Consider the following 24,859-nt stretch of genomic DNA (forward strand, 5'->3'; position numbering starts at 1 on the left):
ACCAGGCCGGGTGCAGGCGGTCGGAGTGCCCAGGGTCCTTGGGTGGCCTCCCGCAAGAACGGGGCCGGCTATGTGCCTGGAAACGGGCGTGCTCGCCCCCTGGCGGCCGCGATGGAGGTTGCGCCGCCCCAGCCGCACAAACTCGGAGGAACTGTTCGGGCGGGCGGCGTCTTACGAATCAATCATTCCACATCCATCCCCTAAGTGCCAGTTCCGGGCCAGGCATTGTTCTGGCCCCCCGAGATTTAGAGGCGAACAAGGCTGACTCGGCTCCGGCCTGGTGGGGAAGATGACCATACACTCACACAGAGAGCCGCTGCGACTCTAGGGCTGCTAAGAGCAACGTTTCCGGGCGAGGAAAGGACTTGGCGGCTGCTTGCGAGCCAAACGCCGGCCTTCGCGCCCGGCTCTGCAGCGGTGCCTGCTGGCCAGGTGCGGCTCGTCTCGCCGGACGTCCTCTTCCTGAAGGCCAAGGTGTGATTATTGCTGAGAGGATAAGTAAATGCGTGCTTCTGTCTTGGAGGAGGGCAGAATCCCGAAGCTCCACGGAAGCTGGGTCCCAGCCCTTTGCCCTGGACTAAACCACTTATCCTGAGCAAGCCTGTTTCCTCATCTGTAAAATGGGAATGAGCTCAGTCTTAGACCAGCCTATCCTTGCCTGCCCTGCTCGGAGTCCCCACCTCTGGACGGTGACCCTTCACCGTGCTGTCACCTGGCCTTGGCCCCTGACCAAGCACGATGTCTTGAGAGGAAAACTCAAAAGGCTCCGTAGCGGGAAGGGTCCATAGTGCTCTGAGCAGGGGAGGGGGTTACTGAATTCCCAGAGCCTGGAAGTGGGACTGAGCACAGTAAGGGGCTAGGAGGGGGCGCCTGGGTGGCTCAGTGGGTTAAAGCCTCTGCCTTCCGCTCAGGTCATGGTCTCAGGGTCCTGGGATCAAGCCCCGCATGGGGCTCTCTGCTCTGCAGGGAGCCTGCTTCCTCCCCTCTCTCTCTGCCTGCCTCTCTGCCTACTTGTGATCTCTCTCTGTCAAATAAATAAAATCTTAAAAAAAAAAAAAAAAGGGGGTTAGGAGGGGTTTGCAGAGGGCCGCAAAGGAAGGGGCTCAGAAGCTTCTGCCAGACCCAGTTCCGGTGAGGCCAGCTCCACATCCGTTTCTCTGAGCACCCCTGGCAATCGGTTGTTCTAGGTTTTCCTCTGGAACAGAACTTGAGACATCCTGTTTGGTTCCCAGAACCCAGGCCCCCCTCTTAACCTCCCAGCTTCCCACCCCGTTGCCCTTCACTCTTCTTTCTCAAACTCCAATCAGGGACGACATTTATTGATTGCCGGTGCGGTGCCCGGCACAGGGCAAGGCGCTGGGGGGTGAGGGTGAAATAGGGAGGGGGACATACAAAGGGGGAGACCCCTGCCAGCAGGGAGCTTGGGGTCGGGCTGTAAGTGGGGAGGCTAGAGCTGCTGGCGGCTCTAGTGACACATCGGAGCGAGGCGCCCAAATTTGGTGCATCTGTCTCTGGACTGTCGGAAATCCCAACGTCCAGGATTTCTACCTTTCAGTTGTCACGTCTGTCCCATGTGGGCTATGATGTCCCTTTGTGGTCAGCACCTGAGGGAGTGCCCCAGAGCCTGGCCGGGGTCCTCCTTCCACCAGGGGACAGCTCTTTCCCAGGGAGTGATTCCTCCGGAGTTTGCCCGAAATCTGGGAGCTGAAGGTTGGTGGCGCTGGGCCCTGCACTGACCCCAGGTCGCCTGGTGGCTGCAGGAATACAGGGTCTCTGGCCACCTAACTCGCTTTGGGCTTTGGCCCTGGAGACGAACTTGCCCCTGGCAATTACCGACTGGCCACTTCCTGGGCCACGCGCACCCCCATGTGGTCATCACTGGCATTTCCTTTGCTCCCATTGGCTCCCTGCCCTGGGCCCCAACTGGGGGTTGTAGGGCCTTTAGGGTTAATTTATTGGTGGCTTAGATGAGAGGGCACGTAGTTGGAGCCTGACACCCTGGTTTGGGTGGGGAGGCTGTAATGGCTGGCTATGTGATTGGTATCTTAGGAGTCACTTTCTCAGTGTGTAATAAGCCATGCCCAGCCTTCCGCGGAGCTCTTGTGAGGTCCAGAAGAGTTAAGTGCAGAGAAAATGGTTTCCAAGCACCCCTTCTGTTTCGGAAGCCCATCTCCCCTGTCCAAGTCCCCTGGGATGCCAGAGTGCATGGCAGAAATTCCCACCTTGGAGAAAGACTGGGGCCTGGGTGCTCCCTGGGCCAGACCTGATCTCTTGGATCTCCCCCGAGTGGAGGGACGAGAGCCTTCGGTGAATGCACACAACAGACCCTGGGGGGAGTGGTCCGCTAACATCCCACCTCCTACCCTCTCCTTCCCTCTAGCCTGAGCTCTGTTTTGCAGCAAAACCATCCATTTGGCCTCTGGGGGACTTGTCGGAGAAGGCAGGGCCCCTCTCTTTCCAGGACACTGAAGTCTGGAGCTGCTGGTCCTCCAGCTGCGCTACGGTTGGCCTGGGCTCTGGGCCCGTGTTGGTTCCCTGAATCCTCCTGACACCCAGGAACAGGTGAAGCCTTTCTCGGCCCTGAAGCCAGCAGCCGGGAGGGGCTGCCAGTGGCCAGGCACCTGTTGGGTTTGTCCCCTGTTGGACACAGGGCACTGAAGGCTGGCTGGCCTCCAGCTGGGAGGGAAGGGAGAGAGGCAGAGGGCCTGAGCCCTGGGTCTGGGGTCCCTCAAACCCACTCAACTTGATTCCAGTGTTCTGGAAGTGGCCAGGCCAGGCGCCACCTCAGCAGGTGTGATCACGGAGGGAAGTATCAGATGGGGCGGTGGTGGACTCAGGAGTGGCTGGGGTGGGGAAGCCTGCAGGGGTGGGGCTGATGGCTCTGAGAGGCCTTCCCAGCAGGCTCAGCTTTCTGTCTCAAATGACCCTTCTGATCACTTCTGGCTACTCCTCTGCTGCCTGGCTTCCCGCAGCCTCTGGCCCCCCTGGCTGAGCAGGGCCCCCCCTGGCCTGGCCCATCCCTGCCTTGGCCCTCTCAGCACTGGTGTCAGACTCTCCCTGGCTATCCCCAGGACCGGCTTTGACCCCGATGTGCCCATCTCCCTGGCCCCCTTTCTCCAACTCCCTGCCTCCTGCCTCTGGCTCCCCACTGCCAAACGCCGGTGTAGCCCCAGGCGAGGCCCCCTGGGTCTCAGGCCACTCTGCCCTGCGGTAGACAAGGTAACTGGTTGCGGGGAGCTTGTGGGCCAGGGCTCCGGGGGGCAGGCGGTGGTAGCCCTGCTCCTTGTACAGGAACAGGCCAAACGTGTTGGGCTGGGTCACTCGGAACTTGGTGGCACAGAGCTGGTTCAGGGTGGCAATCGAGGCCCCTGGAGGCACAGCCAGGGTCTTGGAGGTGCAGCCACTGCTGGGGTCCTGGTGGGCTACTCGGAGGAGGCACTGTGCAGGAAGACAAGCGAAGCCAGAGCTCAGTCCTGCCTGCTCCGTCTCTGGCTGTACAGCTTGAGGTCCCAGGGTAGGCTCTGCAGGGACGGGGTGCGGGGTATAAATCCAGGGGTAGAGCCGAGTGACAAAAGCTTTTTGGATAAAGGGAGCTGCGGAAAGGTGAGGTCCGCCTTGGCTAGTGGGTTAGAGCTGCAGGCTGGCAGCGGGAAGGATGGCCCCAGCAGCTGTCCAGAGCCTGACAGCCCTCCTAGGAGCCTCCCCCGGGGCCAGGCGCCCGTCCTGCATTCGCTCATCTCATCCACACATTGGCCCCAGGAGCCACTTCCTGTTGCCTCCGCTTATAGACGAGGATAGCCAGGCACAAAGCGGTTATGTAAGGTGCCCCACTCCTGCAAACAGAAAGTAGCTGAGGCAGGATGTGAAGCCGGCATCTGGCTGCAGGGTCTAAAGTCCTCACCGAGGCTGGGGAGGGTCCCTGGGCTGGATGGAGAGGAGGGTGCGGGGAGCATGGGTGGGGAGCCTCACTCCAGGGGAGGGCAGAGCCCCATGCAGGGGGGCGGCGGCACTAGGAGCTAAGATTTGGGGCGTGAGTTTGCCACCTGCGTCCCTTTCACCCTCCATGTCACGTCTCTGTTTCCTCATCTGTAAAATGGGATAATAATGGTCCTAAATCTGAGTTTCTTTGAAGCTGCAGGGCTGAGCCCCCAGAGCACACGGAACGCGCCCTCACGAGGAAGGCGAGGCGTGGACGTCCACACAGGGGGCTGCTTCTCTCCCCTGCTGGGTCTCTCTAGGAAAAGGAGGGGACTGCGCAGGATGACGCCAGAACCCCACCACCCCCACTGCGCCCGGGACCCGGCAGTTCAGGCGGCTGGTGGGGAGACCCCGTACCTGGAGGCTGTGGGTGGCCGGCAGGCGGCGCTGCTCCCAGAGGCTGAGGGAGCGCTGCAGCTCCTGCGAGGGGCTCAAGGGCGCGGTGTGAGCCTGGTCCAGGCCACTCAGCAGGGCCAGGCTGGCGGAGAGGCTGGTCAGGTAGTAACCGCCTGGGACACAAGGGGAAGAATGCAGCTCGGGCTGGGGACGGGTGATGCTTCGCCACGCCCTCCGCCCTTCCTGGGGGCGATGCAGCCCCTAAGCGGCCCAGTCCACCCCACACAGGGCGGTGGCGCGCGGAGGCGCTCCCTCACCCTCTCCGGTGAGCAGGGTGGGCTCCAGCAGCTCCGACATGTACTCAGCTTCCAGCAGCAGCTCGGGAAGGTCGCACTGGGCCAGGACAAGGCTCAGCAGCGGAAGGAAATCATCTGCCCCCGCGGCCTCCCCTGTGGGGCGGTAGAGAAGGAAGCTTCAGACTCTGCTCGGGCCCCAGTGTTGGTGTCCACCCTGTGTCTCAGACAGTGACCCTCCCCTCCACCTGCCGGGCCTTGGGGGATGCGGTCTCTACGGTGACCACAGACGGGGGCGGGGCGGGGGAGCGGAGAGGCTGGGGAGGAGGACACTCTATACTCTCTGGGCCTCAGTTGCACCGTTTGTGGGAGGTTGGGCCCGTTTCCCAGTCTGCTGCGCCAGTCTGGGATCTCTGGGGGGCCTGCCTCTGGCCCGGCAGGGCCGGTGGGCAGCGAAAGGAGGGGGCGTACCCGCTTGGGTCCTCAGCGCCGTGTAGAGCAGCTTGCAGGCCTGCAGGAGCCGCTTGACCTGGGCGCTGGGCGAGTAGGCCCGGAGCAGCTGCAGCAGCTTGTGGCGAACCTGCTCCACCTCGGCCGGGGAGGGGAGGCTCACGTGGGCCCCAAAGGCTCCAGGGCCCTGAGCCCGGGCCAGGCGCAGGCCTTCAGCCAGGCGGCCCAGGGAGCCGTTGGTGGAGAGCCGGCGCTGCAGGCGGGCTGCCAGGATGGGCCGGAGAGGCTTGAGCACAGAGCGATGCAGCGACTTCTCCAAAGCGTGTTCTGCAGGGGAGAGGTGGGCCGGGTCAGGGGAACTGGGGCGCCAGTGGAGGGGGGCTGTAGGCAAGGAGGGATGCAAGTTGGGGGGAATCTCCGTGAGACAGGAGAAGAGCAGGAGAGAGGCGGGGAGCGGAAAGAACTAGCACTCCGGAGAGCCCAGTGGAGAGCCCCGGGTCTCACCCAGTCTCTCAGGAGGCAGCAGCTTCTCAGGGCCCAGCTCCTCGCTCAGCATGGCCCGTGCCCGGCTTAGTGCCTCTCGGACCCCCTGCAGCTCCCGGGGTGCAGGGCCAGCCCGCACCTGGGTCAGTAGGTCCTGTACCAGCTGGCCCACAGCCGTGTGTCTGTCCTGCACCAGGGCTGCGGCAGCGCGGCCCACCTGCCGCTCGGGAGCCAGCAGGGAGCAGAAGGCCGCGCTCATGGACCGAAGCAGGGGCCTCCGGCGGCCCAGGCCAGGGGAGGTCACTGGGCTTCCCTGGGACCCTGGCGCCCCCTCCTCTTCTGAACTGCTGGGGGAGCCGCAGTCTACCTCCTGGAGGGAGGGCAGAGGTGGGAGGCTGGGCCTGGGGCCCCCTGGCACACGGTACCCCACTGAGCTCTCCCTTTGCAGAAGCTGGTGAGGGGGGAAGCTTTCTGTCGGGCTGGGGGCTACACCTGGCAGCACGGGGACCGGGGGAGGTGGCACGGCAGGTGGTGACAGAGGGCTGGAGGTCTCTGTGGACACACGCACTTTGAAGCTCCTCTTGAATTTTTCCCGCTTGGTGGGGCCCAGGTCCCCTGGGAACAGGGGATTGAAGAAACACAGGGCAGCCCCCGTGCCCTGGTCCAGCTCTTGTGGGGACCGGGGCTTCAGCCGGGGCAGCAGCTGGCCTTCAGACGGGCCTGGCTGGGCCTTGGTGTTGAGGGAGGAGTTCCAAAATTCTAGGGAGGAGAAACCAGTTGGGGCGTCAGGGAGGTTTGGGGAAGGTGCCCAAATGAAGGCACAGGCTCAGGCCATGTGCCTGCGTGCCTTCACTTTGTTTCTTGCCCTCAGCTTGTCTATCTGTGCAATGGGTAGCAAAAGAGCCCTTACCAATGCCCAGATGGGAGATGGCTTCCAGTTCCTTGTGGGTGGCTGCCTGGCAGATGGCTCTGGGGAGCTGGAGCTGGAGGAGAAGAATGTCCCTGAGGCCAGAGAGGGAAACAGAAATCCAGGGGTGAGGGATGCTCAGGGCTCTGGGGGCTGACGGGACCTGCAGGGGTTGGGAAGACAGACTGTCCCAGGGAGCCAGGACCAAAGGACACCAGGCACCCTGCGGCCAGGCTCACCGGCTGTGGCAGTAGGCGCAGATGAGCTGGACCAGGTCTGGGAACATGAGCTCTGAGCCCTCCAAGGAGACGCCTGAGAGATGGGAAGTGCGGTTGTTCTCTGGGAACACCCCTGCGCCCGGCCCTGACTGCTTCCAGCCCCTTCCCCCCAGGCCAGTCCCGCTCACCCTCAGGGCTCTCCTGGATGTAGTGGCTGGAGACAAAGGAGGGGCCGCTGGCTTCGGGCAGCCGCACGCACAGGGCTTGGCACCCGCGAGTGTTGGATTTCCGCACCAGAAACGTCTGCAAGGGACAGGGGTCGGGCGCTCAGAACCCCTGCCTCTGGCCTCTCTCTCTCTCCCCCACAACCGCCGCCGCCGCCGCCACCCCCCGCCGGCCAGTCCGGGTTCAGAGCCATGACTCACCCCGGGGGGCTCAGTCCTCAGCACGTGCAGCGCGGCCGCGGCGTTGGCCCGCAGCTGCAGCCACACCGGCCGCGTGAGCAGCAAGCGCTCCCGCAGGCTCACGCTGCGCCCCGGCCGCTGGGGCCCGCCCGCCGGCCGCCCGCCGGCTCCAGGCACGTCGTACGGCGGGTCCTCGGCGGGCCTAGGGGTGGGCGGCAGACTTGAGGGGGTGGCGGGGGTGGCAGGCGGTGGGACGCTTGCTCCGCCCACTCCCGCTCCTCGGCCCTGGGGCAGACCCTGCTCTGCCACCCCTCCCCCCGCCCCAGGCTGCCCTTCCAACTTCACTAACTTTTCTCTCTCCGGGCGCCCAGGTGCGAAGTTGGGCAGGCTGGGGGCTCCGAGAGGCCCAGCTCCTGGCTCCCCGGGGCTTTCCATGGCTGAGAGCGCCTTGGGTCTCTCCCGGTTTCTCCCAGGACTCGGGAAGAGAATCCAGCCCCCGAGGCAGGAGCGCTCACATTCCCGGCGGTGAGTAACACTTCCTGAGGGCGGTTCGCCCTGTCACGCCCCGCCAGTTAACTCTTGGGTGTCCACTCGGCCTGGGCCAAGCCCGGATTCCTCGGTTCTGGGCCCCGTCTCAGGGGCCAGGGATCCCATCCGTGCAAGCGCCACTCCGAGAGCCCCAGCTGCCGGCCAGCCGCCACCGCACGGTGCGCCCGGAAGCCTTACCGGCCTCCTCAAACCACACAAGCAGGCGGGAAGGGGTTAAGCAGGGCCCATCTGGGCCCCCACAGGCCCAAGTTTACCCCCCCACCCCCGCACCTTTAAGTCTGCTGGTCAATTGCTCATCTGTGCGAGGCCCTGGGGTCAGCGGGTGGGGGGGGCACCCCCTACTAGCCCCAGATGACTCATTCCTGAGCCTACCTTGGGTGTTGGGACTTCAGGTTGCCATGGAGAGAGGATGCTGTGTCTCCATGGAAACTAACCCCCTTGCTTAACTGAGGTTCTGGGGGTGGTTCTAACACTCGGTGCTCAACAGGGGGGGAGCTTGGCTGTGAGGTCGTCAGCGCCCCGTGCCGCTGCCAGCTGCCTCCTACACGTGCAGGCCCCACCAGCCTGCCTTAGCGATCTGCCAAGTGACTGGGACAGGCACAGACATGACCCAGTCTCCAAGCACAGGCCGGGACACATGGTCTTGCCACATGTTGCTTCAAACTTTGCTCGGGAGCACCCCTGGGAGGTGTGGTGGGCGAGTCCCCCCTTCCCCTCCCTCTGCCCCAACTCAAGAGTAGGTTGGCTCCTGCCTGCTAGTGAGGGGAGCTACCAGGGACTCCAGGAAGAGCCCCCCTGACTCAGGCACTCCCTGGGGGAGCCCTGATTCTCTTGCAAGGTAAATCAGACACACACAGCTCACACCGAGGTCCCAGGAAAGATTTTAATTCCAGTCCCTGAAATCTGGGAGACACCAAGAACCTCCTGGAGAAGACCTGGGGAACCTGCCTTCTCACCTCCAACAGCAGCCAGAAAAGACAGGCCCCCCAAAATATGATGTCTGGCTCAGAGTTCCCATGAAATGGGGCCCAGCTCACTGGCTCAGTGACTGGTCCAAGTTCAGCAGGAAGGATGCTGCTTTGGTGTAAGAGGAGTCCCACCTTCTCTGTCTGGGACAGCACTGAGGAGGCTGCCCTTTGGGAGGCGGCGCCAGTGCACTTGCTGGGGACGGAGGAGACAGTCTTGCCTGGCTAGGGCAGCTCTGGGCCACAGCTGTGCAGGCCCCCCGAGGAGGGCAGAGGAGTCCGGACCAGTGATGGCTGGAGGGGAAGATCCACTAGCAGTACCGGGGAGCTGGCTGGACAGACCCTGTCAGCCTGCCTTCTCACAGCAGGAAAATGTGGATCCTGGCTTTGCGGCCAGCTGCTCCGAGGGGCCCCCGGCTCTGAACGGCAGGCTCATGGTCCTGAGGGAATGCCAGAAGCGGAGAGCACTGCAGGTGATAAGCTGAACCAAGAGGGGGCACCACTGCCTGTCGGGGCTGCGAGGCCAGCCTGGGGTGGCCCAGGGCAGCTCCACAGCCCTCAGCATGGGCCCAGCATTCCAGCACCCCCTACCCAGTCCTGGTTGGCGGGAAGCTTCATCCCCTAGCCCTACCGACCTAGAGCTTCCCTATCCCTACCCCGGCTCTGGCTGCCCAAATCCCCAAACGCCAACCATTCTAACGGGGGCCACTGATCTGACATAACCCTTGTCTCTCTCTGGGCTCTTTCCGAGGACGCTGGGCTGGGGGCGGGGGCAGGAGGCAGAACAACTCCTGTGGGTCTTACCATCTGCTTTTCTCTTCTGAGGGGACACAGCTGCTCTAGCCTGGGTGGGTAAGAAGAAAAGCCCCCCCCTGAGAGCCTGCCCCCCTGAAAGCACCCTCTTCCACATCAGTTTCTCTGGGGTAGGGGCGCTGCTGGGTCGGTGCCTCCCATCCCATCAAAACCTGCCCCAGAAGGAGGAAGGGGCTGACACAGATTGAAAGGTCCCTCCTCCTCGAAGTCTCAGGCCAGCGCCTGGGTTAAGCCATCAGTCGGTTAAGCCTCCGACTCATGGTTTTGGCTCAGTAGGGTCAAGAGCTCAAGCCCCACATCGGGCTCTGTGTTAGGCATGACGCCTGCTTGGGATTCTCTCTCTCCCTCTGCACTCCCCACTCCCCCCACCACACCATTCGCACATGCAAACGCATTCTTTCCCTCTCTCTCTAAAAAAGGCCAATGCCAGGGAACCTGGGCTGAAGGCACGAGGTGCTGAGGGCGAGCAGGAAGCCCAGGTGTGGTGAGCCCACAGAGACCAAAGCTGGTGTCAGGGACGGGGACCCACGAGGGGAAGCAGGGGCCCTGGCCCCACCTTTTTGATAGCCGTCCAGTCCTCCAGGATGTCGATCTCCTGCAGCATGTACACAATGTAAGGACCTGCGACAGGGGTCAAGGAAGCAGGAAGCCCGGTGGAGGGGATAGGTGTCACAGCGGGGAGGGGGCTGAGGACCCCGGCGAGAGCTCAGGTTCTGCCTCCCACCTCTTGGCTCCCAGGTTCCTAAGGCAGGGCCTGTGGCCTCTTCACAAGTCTGGGGGGAGGGTACTAAGCCTCACCCCTACCTCCCCTCTGCTCCCCCTTCATTGTCCCTCCAGTGTAAAAGTCAGGAGGTGAAAACTCTGTCCCCTTCCTGTCCCTTCTACACACACAGACCTCAGTCCCTTCCATCCGGGAATCAACCCTCCTTTGCTCTCCCACTCTCCCCACTCCCACTCCTCCCGGGTTCTGTACCTGATGTCTCCACACCCTTGCCCCCTATTCACCCCTCAAGTCCTTGCAGCCCGGATGCTTCCCTCCCTGCCTGACGCGACAGCCATCACCAGGCGGCCAGGTCCCGAGAGTCTGATGGCCGGAGTACCTGGGTGTGGGGGTGGAGGGCGTGCAGATTCTGTTCTGCATGTGCCGGACGCTGCCAGGAGGGATGAGGGCTCAGCAGGCCCTGGGCTGAAGGGGCTTACGCCTAAGGGTGGGCAGGGGGCAACTGTGTATGGGATGAGGGTGTCCCGGGTTGGGCCGCAGGGGTGCAGAAGACAGAGAAGCTATTGCCATTGCGAGGAAACCAGGAGAGGCTTCACAGAGGAGGTGAGGCAAGCCGTGACCAGGCACAGACAGGCAGTACAACTTTCCGAGAAGCGGGTGGAAAGTGAGAGCAGGCAGGGGAGGCAGGTGGCAGTGGGAAAGTCTGGGACCTGCCCGGGCTGTTGAGGAAAAGCCTCAAAGGAGACTTCGCTCAGGAAGCTAAGGGACTCACTGAGGGGGCGCTGCTCTTTCTCTATGGTCCGCACAGCCTGGCAGAGACCCAGGGCCTTCGAAAATTCCCGACAGCTGGAGTCACCTCATGTGTCCGGCGTGACTCCGCCTTCCACGTGCCTCTACCCACTCCCTGGGCTGGAGCTAACCCCGATGATGTCAGATTCAGGCCACTGTCGGGGGAAGGATACCAGAGACGAGAGGAGCCTTCTTCCTCTTGCTGGCCGGCAGGGAGTCCCAGGTCTTTGTGCTGCTTCGGGCGTGTAGTCTGTCATCCCACCACTCTGTGCCCCCAAAGCCAGAGTCAGGATCAAGGTGCTGGCCCGCCCAGGACACCCTGCCCTTGGAGCTGGGTCCCTCATAGGAGCCAGGCCAGCCCTTCTCCTTCCTCTCCCTCCCAGGTTGGTGGAGAGAGCCAGGACTGGGGGGGGGGGCTTAGAAGCGGAGGTCAGGGCCAGAGGACCGCAAGGCTGTGCGAGCCTTGGGGGGCGGGGGGCGCTGTACTTCTGTCCAACCAGTTTCTTCATCTGTTCAGTGGGCGGTGCCCAATGACCATTGAGGCCTCCCTAGGACCCGCCCCATGAACACAGGCGCTGCGGACATGGGGGGAACCTGTGGCTGTTGTAGGCGTGGGGGTGTCAGAACGACACCTCCTGTTCTAGAAAGAGAGCAGGGGTCAAGGCAGGCGGCAGGGGGGCCCACTCTTGCTGAGCCTCCTTGGTGCACCAGGCACTGGGCAGGGTCCTTTCTGTGCCTGGTTCCGTTTGGGCCACACGGTGAGCCCATGAAGCAAGTTCTCTGGCACGCTCCCCACTACCCCGGCAGGCAGAGCGGGGCGGGGGGGGGGGGGGGGGGAGATGGCACAGAGAGAGTGGCGCCAGGCAGCCTCACCGGAGCTGATGTCCAGGCTCTGGCGGTCCTCTTCCAGTCTCTGGATCCGCTCCTGCAGCTCCCCCTGCAGGGTGTCGTACAGCAGCAGCTTCTCACTCTGGAAGGGGTAGGGCCGCTCAGGCTCAGCAGGGTGGTGGGGACTAGCCACTTCCGCTGTCCCCACCCCCCCACCCTCCACCCCGTCACATTCACCTCCAGGTGCTGTCTGGCACCCTGCAGCTCACACTCGTACTTGTTCCGGATCACGTCCAAACAGAAGCCCTTGTAGATCCCTACAGCGGGGAGGGGAGACGGGAAGCCCGGCTTGGCCAGGGACCTGGATGTCCCAGATAGGGAGCCAGGAGCAGGGCCTGGCAGGGAAGGGAAGAGCGGGGAGCAGAGAGCCCCAGGCTCCGGCAGAGGCAGAGAGGGGAGGCCCGGGGGCTGCCCCAGCGCACGAGACGGCCCACAGACCTGCCACCTGAATGCGGATCTTGAGGCTCCGCTGCAGGCCCCCCAGAGGCTCTGTGTACTCAGGTGCCCGCTCAGCCCCCACTTCCTCCAGCCGCACCCTCAGCTGACTCAGCCGTTCCCTGAACAACCTGGGAAGGAAAAGGCAGAGCATGGGTGTCCCTCAAGCACGTGGCTGGTCCTGCGCGGCAGGTCCTCAGACGCCCCTGCCCAGCACCGGCCCACTGCCTCCGCGCCCCCACGCCCAGGGGGCCCCCAGTGGGACACAGCCCCAGACGCCCCATGCTCACTTCTCCTTTAGCTCCGAGAACTGCTTCTCCAGGTCCAGCATCTCGTTGACGCACTCGCTGCGACGCCGCTCGTAGTCCTCATCGTCCATCTCTGGGACAAGAGGCCAGTCAGCGCTGGCTGCCGAGGAGCTGGCGGGCATGCGTGGGCACTCGTGTGCACACTGGGGTACTCACCTGAGCTCTCCTCCTCGGACTCTGTCTGGCTGCCGCTCCGCTCCTCCTCGCTCTCTTCCTCCTCCCCGTTCATCTCAGCAGCCGAATCACCCTCTGCTTCCATCTCTTCTGTGTCTTTGCTTGGAGGCTGGACAGGCATCTGGGCTCTGGGAGAAGGAGGGGAGCCATCGCTTATCATAAGCAGGAAGTGGCCATTCGGGGAGTCAAACCAAGCCCTGTGCGCACATCTCCCCGAGGCCTGGGAGCCATGGAAATGCTCACGTCCTGGGACACTGTTGCTGATCCCAGTGTGGGGAATGCTGGCCAAGGCGATGGTCTTTAAGATGGAAAACACCAAGGGTGGGGTCCCCACTGCCTCGGGGACTGGACACACACTTGTGATTGGGGCGTTTAAGGCCCCACACAGACTGAAGGACTGGGCCAGCTCCTTGACTCCACCATCTCACAGTCAATCCTTAAGTACACCCTTCCGTCCTCCTCTCCACCCCTTCCTGTTGGTCATCCCCCGGGAAGGCCCTCCACTTCTCTTCCTGAGAACATTCTGCGATTCCCTTCCCGTCTCCCTGTGCTCTGGGTCACCCCCCATGTCCTTCTCTTTTCTCTGGAGCCTCAGGCCACCAGCGCCCCCGCCTCCACTGTTTCTCCGATGCTCCCTTTTGACAGCTCCTGCCCACGAAACTTTAGAGGTGTTTGGGTACTGCCTCCCATTTAGAAATAGCAGAAACGCAAAACCTTGCCCCATTCCATTTAACTACTCCCCATTTCCCAACTCACAGCTTCGCTTTTCAAGGCTCTGGCTGTTCCAACCCTTTCATCTCCCAGATGTTCCGTTCCATTTATCTATGGTCCTGTGGCAGCAGATAACCTTCTGGTGCCCAATGCCAGTATTTTTTCCTGCTTCCCTTAGTTGAACACTATTAGTCATTCTTTCTTTCTTTCTTTTTTTTTTTTTTAAGATTTTATTTATTTACTTGACAGAGAGAGAGATCACAAGTGGGAAGAGAGGCAGGCAGAGAGAGAGAGAGGAGGAAGCAGGCTCCCCGCTGAGCAGAGAGCCCAATGCGGGGCTCGATCTCAGGACCCTGGGATCATGACCTGAGCCAAAAGCAGAGGCTTTAACCCACTGAGCCACCCAGGCACCTCTATTAGTCATTCTTTCTTTTATATACTCATCTAAGATTTATTAAAGACCTAACACATGCCAGGTACCTTCAGACAGTACAGGAGATGCTGGGCACGACAGGGCATGACAGGGCAGAGACAGTCTCTGACTTCAAGGAATTTACAGCTTCCTGGGAGAGGCAGAGCAGCGGACAGTACTGTGGTGTGAGAAGGGCTAAGATGGGGGCGGGGCGTATATGGGAGAGGCATCTAACTGGAACCCGGAGCTTGCTCCAACAGTGAAGGTTTGCAGAGGGAGATCCTTGCCGCAGCATCAGCATGGAGAGCTCAGCCAGAGGATCGCGGAGATGGCTGGGGAGGGAACATTGCAAGCAGAGTGAACAGTATGTGCATAGACTCCAAAATGAGAGAAGGGGCACATGAGTCTAAGCCTCAGAGAGAAATCTGGGCTGCAGGTGTCTGTCACCGGCATATAGAGAGTTCTTCAGGCCAAGGGAGAGGCCAGTGGAACCAGCAGGGCAGAATGTGTGGAGTGAGAAGAGGTCCAGGATGGACTCCCAGGGCCACCAAAGGGGCAGGTGATGAAAGCCCAGCAAAGGAGAAGGAAATTAGCAAGAGGCGGAAGAAGAGAAACTCACTCATGGGGAGAAATAACTTCAGACGGAAGGACGGTGACTGCCAAATGTTGCCAAGAGATACTGAAGAGGAAGACTAAATGGTCCTCCCAATAGTTAATCTCTCCACCTACTGGAGGCTTGATTTCACTGCGATGTTCTTCCAACCTCTCTGGGTCCAGTTCTGTAGACCTTTAGATCAGTGTAAACGCCACTTCCTCCAGGAAGCCCTATGTGTTTACATCTCCTCTCTAATTGCCCATTTTCACATCTGTCTGCCTAACTAGGCTATAGGCCTCTCCTGCGCGCAGATGCCGCTGCCACAATTACAAACGAAACAAAGCACTTTTTCAGGCAGGCTTTTTACTTCTTGGTTGCCCCAGGACCCTGCAGTGGTTGCAAACCTGAAGTATTCTGTTAACTTTTCTTAACACAATTCGAGTTATGTCAAATAACTGGCTCAAGGCGCGGCTTAGTCGCATTCCTCAAGGGTTTCACAGATGATCTGACCTGAAAACCTCAGTTTTCCAAACCAGCCTCATTTTTCCCCATTCTCAAGCCTGAGTTACTGCAGTTTGGCCAATTTGCAATTCCTCTTCATTGTTAATTACATATATATTTACTTTTGTCTCCAGAGGTCTCTAACTCTACCGAGTGAGCAAAATTAAATCACTATCCGGGCGCAAAAGGAGGATAAACACCGCTACTCTGAGTGATCGCAAGGGGTAAAGGATGGAAAAGGAAATTGTAAGGCGCTGAACATAGGCAATTTATGTTTTTAGAAAGTGAGCATTTCCAGGGCAGACCTCCACGGAAGGCCGCTTCTTCTCCCTAGAGAAAGCCAATCTAGACCCCTACGCGGCGCGGTGCGGCGCGGCAGGACCCTCCCGCCCCGTTCCATTCCCGTCTGCGCCGGCGCCGCGGGCGGGGAGTCACTGGCTCTTCGGCGGCCAGCAGCGGGCCCGCGACGCCGCACGCGTCCGGCCGGTTAAGTCTCCGCTTCGGCCCTCACTGGGCCAGCTCCGACCGACTGGCCAGAGACGCCGAACTAGGTGCCCTGAGGAGAGTTACGCACCGCGGGGAGGGGGCCTCCGGGTCGACGTCTGAAACTCCCTGAGAGGTGCCCGCGGCTGCCGGGCTCCCGGAAACGTCGCGCCCGTCCCTCTATTCCGGGAGGCGGGGGCCGCCGCACTTCCGCATACGTTATCAGGAGGCGCCCGGCGCCGAGCTCACAATTGGACAGCTGGGGCGAGGCATGCTGGGATACGCGGGGTCGGTCTCCATAGCAACCGGCCGACATTCATGCAGGCCTTCAGCAGCCGCGCAAGACCCTTGTGGTTTCCTTGCTTTGCGGTCGGCGCCCCTTGGGCCGCAGCTCCTCCCCCGCTTCCCCCGCTCGGTCCCCCCATCCCTCGTGTGGAAGGGAAGAAGCCACGACCCCACCCCCTGCCCGCCGGGTTCAGGAGAGTCATGGAGCCAGCCGTAGGTGTGAACACTCATTTATTTACACACGGTCGCTGGTAGGCAAATAACCCAGCCCAGCCTATTCGAGGGCACAGATCGGGCAGAGAACCTGCAGACCCTTCCTTTCTCCAGAGCTCCAGAGGCCGGAGGCGGCTGGAAGAACCAGGAAGTTTAGGATTCTGCCCAAGAGCTAAGAACTAAATTCAATGCCTTCACCTGATTTCTTCCCCCAAAAAGTCCATTTTGTTAAGTACTCAGACTTCTCAGTTCTGCCCCATTCATACTTTTCACTCTCCTACTGCCCACCCACCCCAGATTGTTAATAATAATAATAACAACAATAATACTGTAATAATATTAATAATACTTCACATTTGTACGAAGCTTACAGAATGGTTCACATATAGCATCTCATCTGAGCCTCCCAACAGTTCTGTGAGGTAGGTATGTTCACCTCCCTTTTTACAGACGGGATAACTGAGGCTCAGAGAGGAAATGGGATTTGCTCAAGGCCACACAGCTAGTTAGTGGTAAAGCCAGGACTTGATCCCAGCACCCCGTATTCAAGTCCAGTGTTCCAACATCACAGCTACCACTGTAAAGTGGGGTGACATTTCTTACCCCTGTCAGGCCTGAGGGACGGCCTGAGGAGGGAAGAGGCTGAGACTTCTCTGACTAGGGGAGAGAAAGGCTCAGCAGTGACGAGGGGAGTCGGGGTACTTGGCCTTCAACTCCTGTTTGAACTGGCGGTAAAGGATCTTATTGTGCTGATTTTCGGCCTCCTTTTGGGGATGGAACTTCAAAGCTTCCTTGAAGCCCTTATGAACCAGGAAACCTTCGTTGAGCACCTCGAAATCAAATCCTGCCACGTGCAGCTCACAGGCCTGTTGGAGGAGAGACAGGTCAGTGAAGCTGGATGAGACTGCTGAGGCCGACACTGACATCCCTAAAGCCCCTCTCCAGCATTCCCACTCCTCTGGAGACATCCTGGGTCCTCCATACCATCCAACCACTTCGTGAACTACGACTGTCCTGCCTCGTTGCCTCCTTTCCATCCAGGACCACTCATAGCTCCCAGAGCCCACCACTCCTCCTGCCCCATGTCCCCTGCCCTCTCCCTTTGGGCACCTGGCTGATCCGATTGAAGCCATACTGGCGAAAGCGCTCGTCGAAAGTGGGCACCTTGCCTCCAGCCACGTAGAATGGTTCCCAGGGGTCCTGCCAGGGCACCACATAGGCAGGCCTCAGCAAGCTCTCTTCTGGCAGGTTGACCCAGCGGGAGTAGTTGGTGGGCGCCTGGCAGGGCGTGCACAGCCCATAATAGAAGGGCCGCACCTCGCCCACTTGGTAGAGCTGCAACAGCTCGTTCTTGTTCGTGGGCATGCGGCGGGCTCGGCGGATCTCGAAGGCGGGCACCACCAGTGCTGTGCCCGCCCACTGCTTGCTCTGATCCAGCATTTCCCGAAGGCCCCTCCACAGCCCCTCACTGGGCACCATGTCCACATCGATTACCAGGGCATAGTTGGCCCCTTCCCGAGCCAGATTCCTCAGCAGGTTATTGGGATAGGACACATTGGTGCCCAGCGCATAGTTGATCCCGGGCTGGGCCACCCTGGCTAGCTTGTCAAAGACCTCCTGGCAGGACCGCAGCAGGGCAAACTCCCCCGGCTCCCGGGGATCAGGCACAGCGGCCTCATAGCGCGAGGGGCACACAAGGTGCATGGCGACCCGGGCGCGCATATCGGGGCAGTGGCTGCTCAGCGCGTAGGTCAGCACCGTGGCTAGCTGCGCCTCCTCCTTGGTGGCCGCGAACACCGACACGGAGAGCGGGCCCTCCCAGCGCTCCAACAGGCCCGACAGGTGCAGCAGGTTGTCCACGCTGGCGTGCGTGGCCAGGATCACATCATTGGGGTCCATGGTGGTCTTCAGTAGGCCCCTGTAGACGCGGTAGTCGCCACTGGCGTCCAGGACGCCCCCAGAGGCAAGAGCGGTGCGGAGCTGCGCCTTGACCTGGTCCACGGACCGCGGGGACGGGGGAAAGAACTCGAAATACTGGTCTTGCTCCTCCTGCCCATGTAGCCCGGACAGCAGCGACAGGTAGAGCAGCTGCAGCATCGCCACCAGCATCAGCGCGGCCAGAAGCAGCTGGTAGAAGGCGCACCGGATGGCGTAGGACATCTGCATGGCTCTCGGGGCTCCAGGGCGCGCAGCGGGGACCACCGGGCCGAAGCCTTTGCCAGCCGCCGCAAGCCCGGATTTACCGCAGCCTGCCGAGCGCAGCCGAAGCGAGCCGAGGCGAGCCGAGCCCCGCGCAGCTTCCCCGCCGGAGAGGGCCTTGGGGCGCGCCAGCTCGCCCCCTGCGCGCGAGGAGGAGCTACTGCATCCCCCGCACGCCGCGGTCTGCAAACCCTGGAAGTGCCCGCGGCCGCGCCTGCCTGGTTCCCAGGGATACTCACCCCCGCTCCCGATCAGTGTGCGACCCCCCGGACCAGGCGCTTTCTGAAACACCCGTGCACTCGCCCACGCCTTAGGGCAGGGAAGCCGTGGCAGAGCTCTCGGTCGCGGCTTGGTGAAGGATGGCGCGGGTTCGCGGCTGCGGCCGGCGGGAAGGAACACAAAAAGTCCTTTTCCTTCCGCTGTCTCTCCCTCCGCCAGGTCCTAGGAAATCCGCACCGAAGATGGGGGCTGGGGGTGGGGCGGAAACTGCGGAGAAGATGAGAGATAAGGGTATGTGGAAAAGAACGCTTCACGTGGGACGAGGTGGCCGAGTGGTTAAGGCGATGGACTGCTAATCCATTGTGCTTTGCACGCGTGGGTTCGAATCCCATCCTCGTCGATCGGTCGTGTTTTACAGGAGGTGAGGGGGTGTACTTTTCTGACTCCCTGGGAAGAGGGCCCGGGGTTCAGTTGCACGTAGAAGACCCGGATTGGAATTCTGGTTGATGCCAAATTGAAGCCAATGTGTTATCTGCGGTAATTAGAGAAGCCTCTTAGAAGGCGCCACTGTTCTGTGTAAATTGGTGAAATTCGGAATTTGGTAGTGGTGGAGTTGCTGACCACGCAGCCGCCATCACTACATGCTTGTTGAATGAGTGAGCAAGAAGCTTCTGAAGTGTCCCCAGTGGCCGGAGCTTGAGGAGAGACTGAAAAGTGGTGATGGTCTCACTGAAGTGTCAAGATCAAGGAAAGCTACATGGAAGGTCCAGCCTGCTATCTGGATAGGAGGGCCTGGCCAGGGAGCGACCCTGGCTTCCCAGTGTGATGGAGTGAAGCATGAGAGATTCCAAGACCAGCGGTGGGGACATTAAGCATCCGCTTTTGGGTCATGATCCGGGGATCCTAGGATCGAGCCCCGCATCAGCTCCCCGCTCAGCTCAGCGGAGAGCCTGCTTCTCCCTCTCTCTCTGCCTGCCGCTCCCTATGCTTGAGCTCTCTCTTTCTATCTCAAATAAATAAATAAATAAAATCTTTAAAAAGAGAGAGAGACCAGAGTTGAAAACCATTAATAAGGGGTCTGTTTTCCACATACCTTTCCCTATGTATCTCTTCTATCTGGCCATTCCTGATTCATACCCTTTTGTGTTAAATCTAATCCAGCCGGTAAAACGCTTTCCTGAGTGCTGTGATTTGCGGAGGCAAATCAATCGAATCCAGTGAGGGGGTGGCGGCTGGAACCTCTGAGGTATTGCCAGTCCATCAGGAGCACAGGTGACAACCAGAACTTGTGATGGGCGCATCTGAAGGAGGGGTTGCCGTCTTGTGGGACTGCGCCAGCAAGCCGTGGGACCTGCTGTTGTCTCCAGGTAGATGGTGTCAGAGTTGAGTTGCGTTGGAGTAGGGAGTTGCTTGGTGTGAGGGGGAAGCCCACACATCAGAATTAGTGTCAGAACTGTGTGTATAGAAATACAATGGGTGGCTCAGTGGGTTAAAGTCTCTGCTTTTGGCTCAGGTCATGATCCCAGGGTCCTGGAATCAGGTCCCACATCTGGCTCTCTGCTCAGCAGGGAGCCTGCTTCCCTTCCTCTCTCTCTGCCTGCCTCTCTGCCTACTTGTGATCTCTGTCTGTCAAATAAATAAATAAAATCTTTAAAAAAAGAAAGAAATACAACGGAATTTTGTGTGTTGATCTTGAATCCTCCAATTTTGCTGAATTTGGTTATTAGCTCTAAGTGTGTGTGTATGTGCATTTTGTAGGATTTTTTTTTCTGTATGTGTATTTTATCATTTGTGAACATGGATGGTTTTACTTTCTCCTTTCCAATTTGGATGCTTTTTATTTCTCTTTCTTGCTGAATTGTCGTAGTTAGGACTTCTGGTGCAGAATTAATCAGATGAAATGGTAAAAGTGGGCCCTTTCCTGATCTTAGGGAGAGGCTGTGAGTCTTTTATCATCGAATATGACATTAATTGTGGATTTTTCATAAATGTGTGTCATCAGGTTGAGGAAGTTCCCATCTACTCCTGGTTCATTGAGTGTTGGTTTTGTTTTTTAAGATTTTATTTATTTGACAGAGAGAGACAGCCGGGAGGGAGCACAAGCAGGGGGAATGGGAGAGGGAGAAGCAGGCTTCCTGCTGAGCAGAGAGCCTGATGTAGGGCTCAATCCCAGGACCCTGGGATCAGGACCTGAGCCGAAGGCAGACGCTTAGTGACTGAGCTACCCAGGCATCCTGAGTGTTTTTATCTTGAAATGGTGTTTGGTTTTGTCAAATGTTTTTTCCGCATCAGTGGAGATGACCTTGTGGCTTTTCCCCTTCATTCTATTAATGTGGTGCATTACATTAATTGTTTTTTTATGTTGAACTCCCTTGCATTCTGGAGTAGATCAAGCTTGGTCGTGGTATATAGTCCCTTTAATGAGCTGCTGGGTTCCGTTTGCTAACATTTTATTGAGATTTTTACATCTATATTCATAAGGGATATTGGTTATTAAGTTTTCCTGTGATGTCTTTATCTGGCTTTGGCATCAGGATGGTGTTGGTCTCATAGAGTGAGTCAGGGAATGTTCTGCTCTCTTGTATTTTTTTGGAAGAGTTTAAGAGGATTGGTGTTCATTCTTTTTTTTTTTTTAAGATTTTATTGATTTGAGAGAGAGAATCAGTAGGAAGGGGGGCAGAGGGAAAAGCAGACTCCCTACTGAGCAGGGAGCCTGAGAAGAGACTTGACCCAAGGTCCCTGGGATCATGACTTGAACCAAGGGCAGATGCTTAACCAACTGAGCCACCAGGGCCCCCTGGTGCTCATTCTTTAAATGACTGGTAGAATTAGCCTGTGAAGTCACCAGGTCCTGAATTTTCTTTGTTGGGACATCTCTGATTATCGATCCTATCTTGTTATTCCTTTTTTTTTCTTTTTTTTTTTAAGATTTTATTTATTTATTTATTTGTCAGAGAGAGAGAGAGAGAGCGCGTGCGCACAAGTAGGCAGAGTGGCAGGCAGAGGTGGAGGGAGAAGTAGGCTCCCCGCTGAGCAAGGAACCCCACAGGGGACCCGATCGCAGGACCCCGGGATCGTGACCCAAGCTGAATGCAGCGGCTCAACCGACTGAACCCCCTAGGTGCCCCATATCTTGTTATTTCTTGTATGTTCAGACGTCTTATTTCTTCTTGAATCAGTTTTAGCAGTTTGTGTGTTTCTAGGATTTATTAATTTCATCTAGGTTCCTCATTTGTTGGCATACAACTGTTCATAGTATTCTCTTATAATCCTTTTTATTTCTGTATAGTCAGTAGTAATGATCCCACCTTTGTTTCTGATTTTAATAATGTTAAGTTCCTCTCTTTTTCTTTGTCTAGTCAAAAATTTGTCAATTTTGTTGACAAATAACCAACTTTTAGTTTCATTGATTTTCTGTTTTCTATCCCGCACCATGTTTCCCTTCACCCTAATATTTATTGTCTCTTTCCTTCTGCTAGTTATGGGCTTAATTTGCTCTTCCTTTTCTAATTGCTTGAGGTATAAAATCAGATTACTGATTTGAGATCTTTCTCTCTTTCTTTTTTTTTTTAAGTAATCTCTACCCAGTGGGGCCCGAACTCAGGACCCTGAGATCAAGCGTTTCAGGCTCAATCGACTGAGCCAGCCAGGTGACCCCTTCTTCCTCTTTCATGTAGGCATTGACACCTACAGACTTCCTCTCAGCACTGTTCGGGCTGCATCCCATAACTTTCAGTGTGTGGTGTTTTCATTTTCTTTTTTCTCAAGGCATTTTCCAATTTCTCTTTTGATTTTCTTTCTTTCGAGTGGAGATATTTTTAAAAGATTATTTATTTATTTATTTAACAGAGTGAGAGAGATCACAAGTAGGCAGAGAGGCAGGCAGAGAGAGAGGAGGAAGCAGGCTCCCTGCTGAGCAGAGAGCCCAATGTGGGGCTCCATCCCAGGACCCTGGGATCATGACCTGAGCCGAAGGCAGAGGCTTTAACCCACTGAGCCACCCAGGCGCCCTGTTATACAATGTTCTTAACTGCACTCCCTATGCCATACTTTTCATCTCCATGACTTATTTGTCAGCAGGTGGAAGTTTGTACCTCTTCATCCCTTCTGCCTATTTCATTCATCCTCCCATCCCCTTCTTTGTTCTCCGTACTTATGGGTCTGCTTTTTGGTTTTTTTGCTTGTTTTGTTTTTCAGATTCCACATAGGAGTGAAATCATATTGTGTTTGTCTTTCTCTGACTTATTTCACTTAGCATAATACGCTCTAGGTTCTTTCATGAGAGAAAAAAATTCTTTTTTATGACTGAGTAATGTTCCTGTGTGTGTGTGTATGTGTGTGTGTGTGTGTGTGTATCACATCTTCTTTCTCCATTCATCCATCAATGGACTCTTGGGCTGTTTCCATATCTTTTGACGTCTTTTTTAACCCATTAGTTCCAAATGTGTTAATTGGTACATATTTGGGAATTGTCCTCTTTTTGTTATTGGTTTCTAGTTTTATTCTATCGTGATTAGAAAAGATACTTTGTAGAATTTCAATCTTTTAAAACGTAGCACAGTTTTGCTTGGTGTCCTACTTGGCGATCTATTCTGGGAGATGTTTCTTGGGCACTCAAGAAGGGGGTATATATGTTCTGCTCTTTGTAGGTGAGTGCTCTGGGTGTGTTTGCTTGGCCTGATGGTGTGCTCAGGTCCTCTGCGTCCTTGATCTTCTGTCCGGTTGTTGTGTTCCTCATCGAAGGTGGGGCATTGATGTGTCCAACTATTCTTATAGAAATGTGTATTTTTCCTTCAAATTCATCCATTTTTGCTTTGTATGCTTTTTGGGATTTTGTTATTAGGTGTGCATATGTTTATGATTATTATACCCTTTTATGAATATATAACATCCTCCTTTGTCTCTTAAATAATTCTTTTTTAAAAAGATTTTGTTTATTTGACAGGCAGAGATCACAAGTAGGCAGAGAGGCAGGCAAAGGGTGAGGGGGAAGCAGGCTCCCTGCTGAGCAGAGAGCCCAATTCGGGGCTCTATCCGAGGACGCTGGGATCATGACCTGAGCCGAAGGCAGAGAGAGGCTCAACCCACTGAGCCACCCAGGTGCCCCATCTTAAATAATTCTTGACGTGAACTCTCTTTTGTCTGATATTAGTATATTCATTCTGGCTGTCTTTTGATGACTATTGGCATGGAATACCTTTTCTCATTCTTTCATTTTTCAATTCATTTGTGTTTTTTGCTCTAAAGTGAGTTTCTGGTAAACAGCATACGGTTGCATCATTTTTTAATCTATCTGACAACCTCTGCCTTTTCATTGGAAAGTTGAATCAATTCACAAACCAGGAGGCCTCGTCCTCATAAAAGGGTGAGAAACTCGAGGTCAAGGATTGGCCTTCAAATGTTTGTCTCTCCACCAGCCCTATCTCAGGGCTTGCCACATAACGCCCTCTACAGGTGTTTGCTGATGGCAGCTGGCTGCTTCTGAGGGAAGCTGGGTGTGCTGGCAGGACTGCGTCAGGCTGGGGAGGTGGCTGGGGAGTTGGTGGGGGCCAGGGGACTGGGCATCAGGAGAGGAATGGACAGACGCAGCCCATCGGCCTCAGTATGTTTCTGGTACCGAAAGCCGGCTGCATATTGACTGAATGGGCAGGTTGGGCTGAATTTACCAGGAAGGAGGATGGGAAGAAGGAATTCCAAGTTGTGACATCAAAAGGATATCTGAGGGATGAGTGTCCTCTTTCTGGGCCCATCCTCCCTCCACCACTCAGCCCAGTGTGGGCTTGCTCTCGAAGACTGTAGACCAGCACCAGTGGGTTCCCTGGGACTGTTGCCCGGACTGCGAGGGTGGGTCTGGCAGGTCTGGGTTCAAAAGGCAACAGTCTGTGAAGGTGGAGAAGAAGGGGGCCCAGGACGTGAGTGGTCCTGTTCTCACCATTCCCAGCCAGGCGGTTCGACGAGGCCTCGTGGTCTGCACAAGATTCCTTTAGGACTACAAGCCCCGTTTGGTAGACGTCTGTCTGTACTCCAACCCCGACCTCTCCCCAGGACTCCACACACTGACAGGCAAGTCCCCATTCCCAGTGCTTGTCCGTGAAAGGACCTGGCTTTGAACCCAGAATGCTGGATCAGGGGCACCTGGGGGGCTCAGTGGGTTAAGCCTCTGCCTTCGGCTCAGGTCATGATCCCAGCGTCTTGGGATCGAGCCCCACATCAGGCTCTCTGCTCAGCAGGGAGCCTGCATCCTCCTCTCTCTCTGCCTGCCTCTCTGCCTACTTGTGATCTCTCTGTCAAATAAATAAATAAATAATTAAAAATAAAAAAAAAAACAAAAACAAAATAGTTTCTATAAAAAAAAGAAAAGAATGCTGGATCAGTTCACCCGCACTTAACCACTAGGTTAAGCGGCCTCTGAAGAGGCAATCACCCTTTTCTCTCCTGGATCTCTCCTCTGTCTACCCCCCAATTTATGCCTCATCGCTAAGGTCCTTCATCATTCATCCCCAATCCACTGCTCCAGCCTCATCCTCTCC

General features: G+C 57.4%; 3 protein-coding genes and 1 non-coding gene across 10 annotated transcripts; 1 reads left to right on the plus strand and 3 right to left on the minus strand.

Annotated features, from left to right (window-relative positions):
- Nucleotides 1–1,305: 1,305 nt before the first annotated feature.
- Nucleotides 1,306–7,854, minus strand: RIN1 (Ras and Rab interactor 1). 3 transcript variants are annotated; one of them, XM_047691510.1, is made up of 10 exons: nucleotides 7,419–7,845; nucleotides 7,091–7,271; nucleotides 6,854–6,968; nucleotides 6,687–6,759; nucleotides 6,451–6,542; nucleotides 5,562–6,299; nucleotides 5,079–5,384; nucleotides 4,632–4,763; nucleotides 4,336–4,487; nucleotides 1,306–3,438 (listed from the first exon to the last, which is right to left on the minus strand). In XM_047691510.1, the coding sequence occupies exons 1-10, from the start codon at nucleotides 7,502–7,504 to the stop codon at nucleotides 2,944–2,946; spliced, it is 2,370 nt and encodes a 789-aa protein (XP_047547466.1). In that variant the 5' UTR covers nucleotides 7,505–7,845; the 3' UTR covers nucleotides 1,306–2,943. The 3 variants fall into 3 exon arrangements, with proteins under 3 accessions (XP_047547466.1, XP_047547468.1, XP_047547467.1); XM_047691512.1 differs by lacking the exon at nucleotides 1,306–3,438 and adding an exon at nucleotides 3,467–3,833 and having other exon boundaries at nucleotides 7,419–7,849; XM_047691511.1 differs by lacking the exon at nucleotides 1,306–3,438 and adding an exon at nucleotides 3,855–4,086 and having other exon boundaries at nucleotides 7,419–7,854.
- A 627-nt stretch (nucleotides 7,855–8,481) lies between these two features.
- Nucleotides 8,482–13,977, minus strand: BRMS1 (BRMS1 transcriptional repressor and anoikis regulator). Of its 5 annotated transcripts, XM_047691519.1 has the most exons (11): nucleotides 13,903–13,977; nucleotides 12,694–12,839; nucleotides 12,520–12,610; nucleotides 12,233–12,360; nucleotides 11,972–12,051; nucleotides 11,780–11,876; nucleotides 11,080–11,172; nucleotides 10,890–10,944; nucleotides 9,953–10,017; nucleotides 9,388–9,427; nucleotides 8,922–9,023 (listed from the first exon to the last, which is right to left on the minus strand). In XM_047691519.1, the coding sequence occupies exons 2-10, from the start codon at nucleotides 12,830–12,832 to the stop codon at nucleotides 9,423–9,425; spliced, it is 753 nt and encodes a 250-aa protein (XP_047547475.1). In that variant the 5' UTR covers nucleotides 12,833–12,839; nucleotides 13,903–13,977; the 3' UTR covers nucleotides 8,922–9,023; nucleotides 9,388–9,422. The 5 variants fall into 5 exon arrangements, with proteins under 5 accessions (XP_047547476.1, XP_047547477.1, XP_047547474.1 ...); XM_047691520.1 differs by lacking the exon at nucleotides 10,890–10,944 and having other exon boundaries at nucleotides 8,482–9,023; nucleotides 13,903–13,966; XM_047691522.1 differs by lacking the exon at nucleotides 10,890–10,944 and having other exon boundaries at nucleotides 9,953–9,991; nucleotides 13,903–13,972.
- Nucleotides 13,978–15,912: 1,935 nt separating this feature from the next.
- On the minus strand, nucleotides 15,913–18,405 carry B4GAT1 (beta-1,4-glucuronyltransferase 1). Its single transcript, XM_047691517.1, has 2 exons — nucleotides 17,022–18,405; nucleotides 15,913–16,777 (listed from the first exon to the last, which is right to left on the minus strand). Exons 1-2 carry the CDS (start codon nucleotides 18,075–18,077, stop codon nucleotides 16,586–16,588), a joined length of 1,248 nt encoding a protein of 415 aa, XP_047547473.1. The 5' UTR covers nucleotides 18,078–18,405; the 3' UTR covers nucleotides 15,913–16,585.
- A 242-nt stretch (nucleotides 18,406–18,647) lies between these two features.
- On the plus strand, nucleotides 18,648–18,729 carry TRNAS-GCU (transfer RNA serine (anticodon GCU)). The gene has a single exon. It is a non-coding gene; the product is annotated as a tRNA-Ser (tRNA).
- The last annotated feature ends 6,130 nt before the right edge of the window (nucleotides 18,730–24,859 follow it).

This window comes from Lutra lutra, chromosome 10, assembly GCF_902655055.1.
Source record: "Lutra lutra chromosome 10, mLutLut1.2, whole genome shotgun sequence".
Classification (NCBI taxonomy): Eukaryota; Metazoa; Chordata; class Mammalia; order Carnivora; family Mustelidae; genus Lutra; species Lutra lutra.

Excerpts from the sequence above, each read along its gene's own strand:
- RIN1 (XM_047691510.1), bottom strand. The coding sequence starts at position 7,504 with ATGGAAAGCCCCGGGGAGCCAGGAGCTGGGCCTCTCGGAGCCCCCAGC. Across the intron at positions 7,272-7,418 it reads GGGCGCCCGGAGAGAGAAAA|GCCCGCCGAGGACCCGCCGT; the intron begins GTTAGTGAAGTT and ends GCCCACCCCTAG. Across the intron at positions 6,760-6,853 it reads CATCCAGGAGAGCCCTGAGG|GCGTCTCCTTGGAGGGCTCA; the intron begins GTGAGCGGGACT and ends CCCATCTCTCAG.
- BRMS1 (XM_047691518.1), bottom strand. The coding sequence starts at position 12,832 with ATGCCTGTCCAGCCTCCAAGCAAAGACACAGAAGAGATGGAAGCAGAG. Across the intron at positions 12,611-12,693 it reads GTCCGAGGAGGAGAGCTCAG|AGATGGACGATGAGGACTAC; the intron begins GTGAGTACCCCA and ends CTCTTGTCCCAG. Across the intron at positions 9,024-9,952 it reads ACTGGACGGCTATCAAAAAG|GACCATGAGCCTGCCGTTCA; the intron begins GTGGGGCCAGGG and ends GCATTCCCTCAG.
- B4GAT1 (XM_047691517.1), bottom strand. The coding sequence starts at position 18,077 with ATGCAGATGTCCTACGCCATCCGGTGCGCCTTCTACCAGCTGCTTCTG. Across the intron at positions 16,778-17,021 it reads GCTTCAATCGGATCAGCCAG|GCCTGTGAGCTGCACGTGGC; the intron begins GTGCCCAAAGGG and ends CTCCTCCAACAG.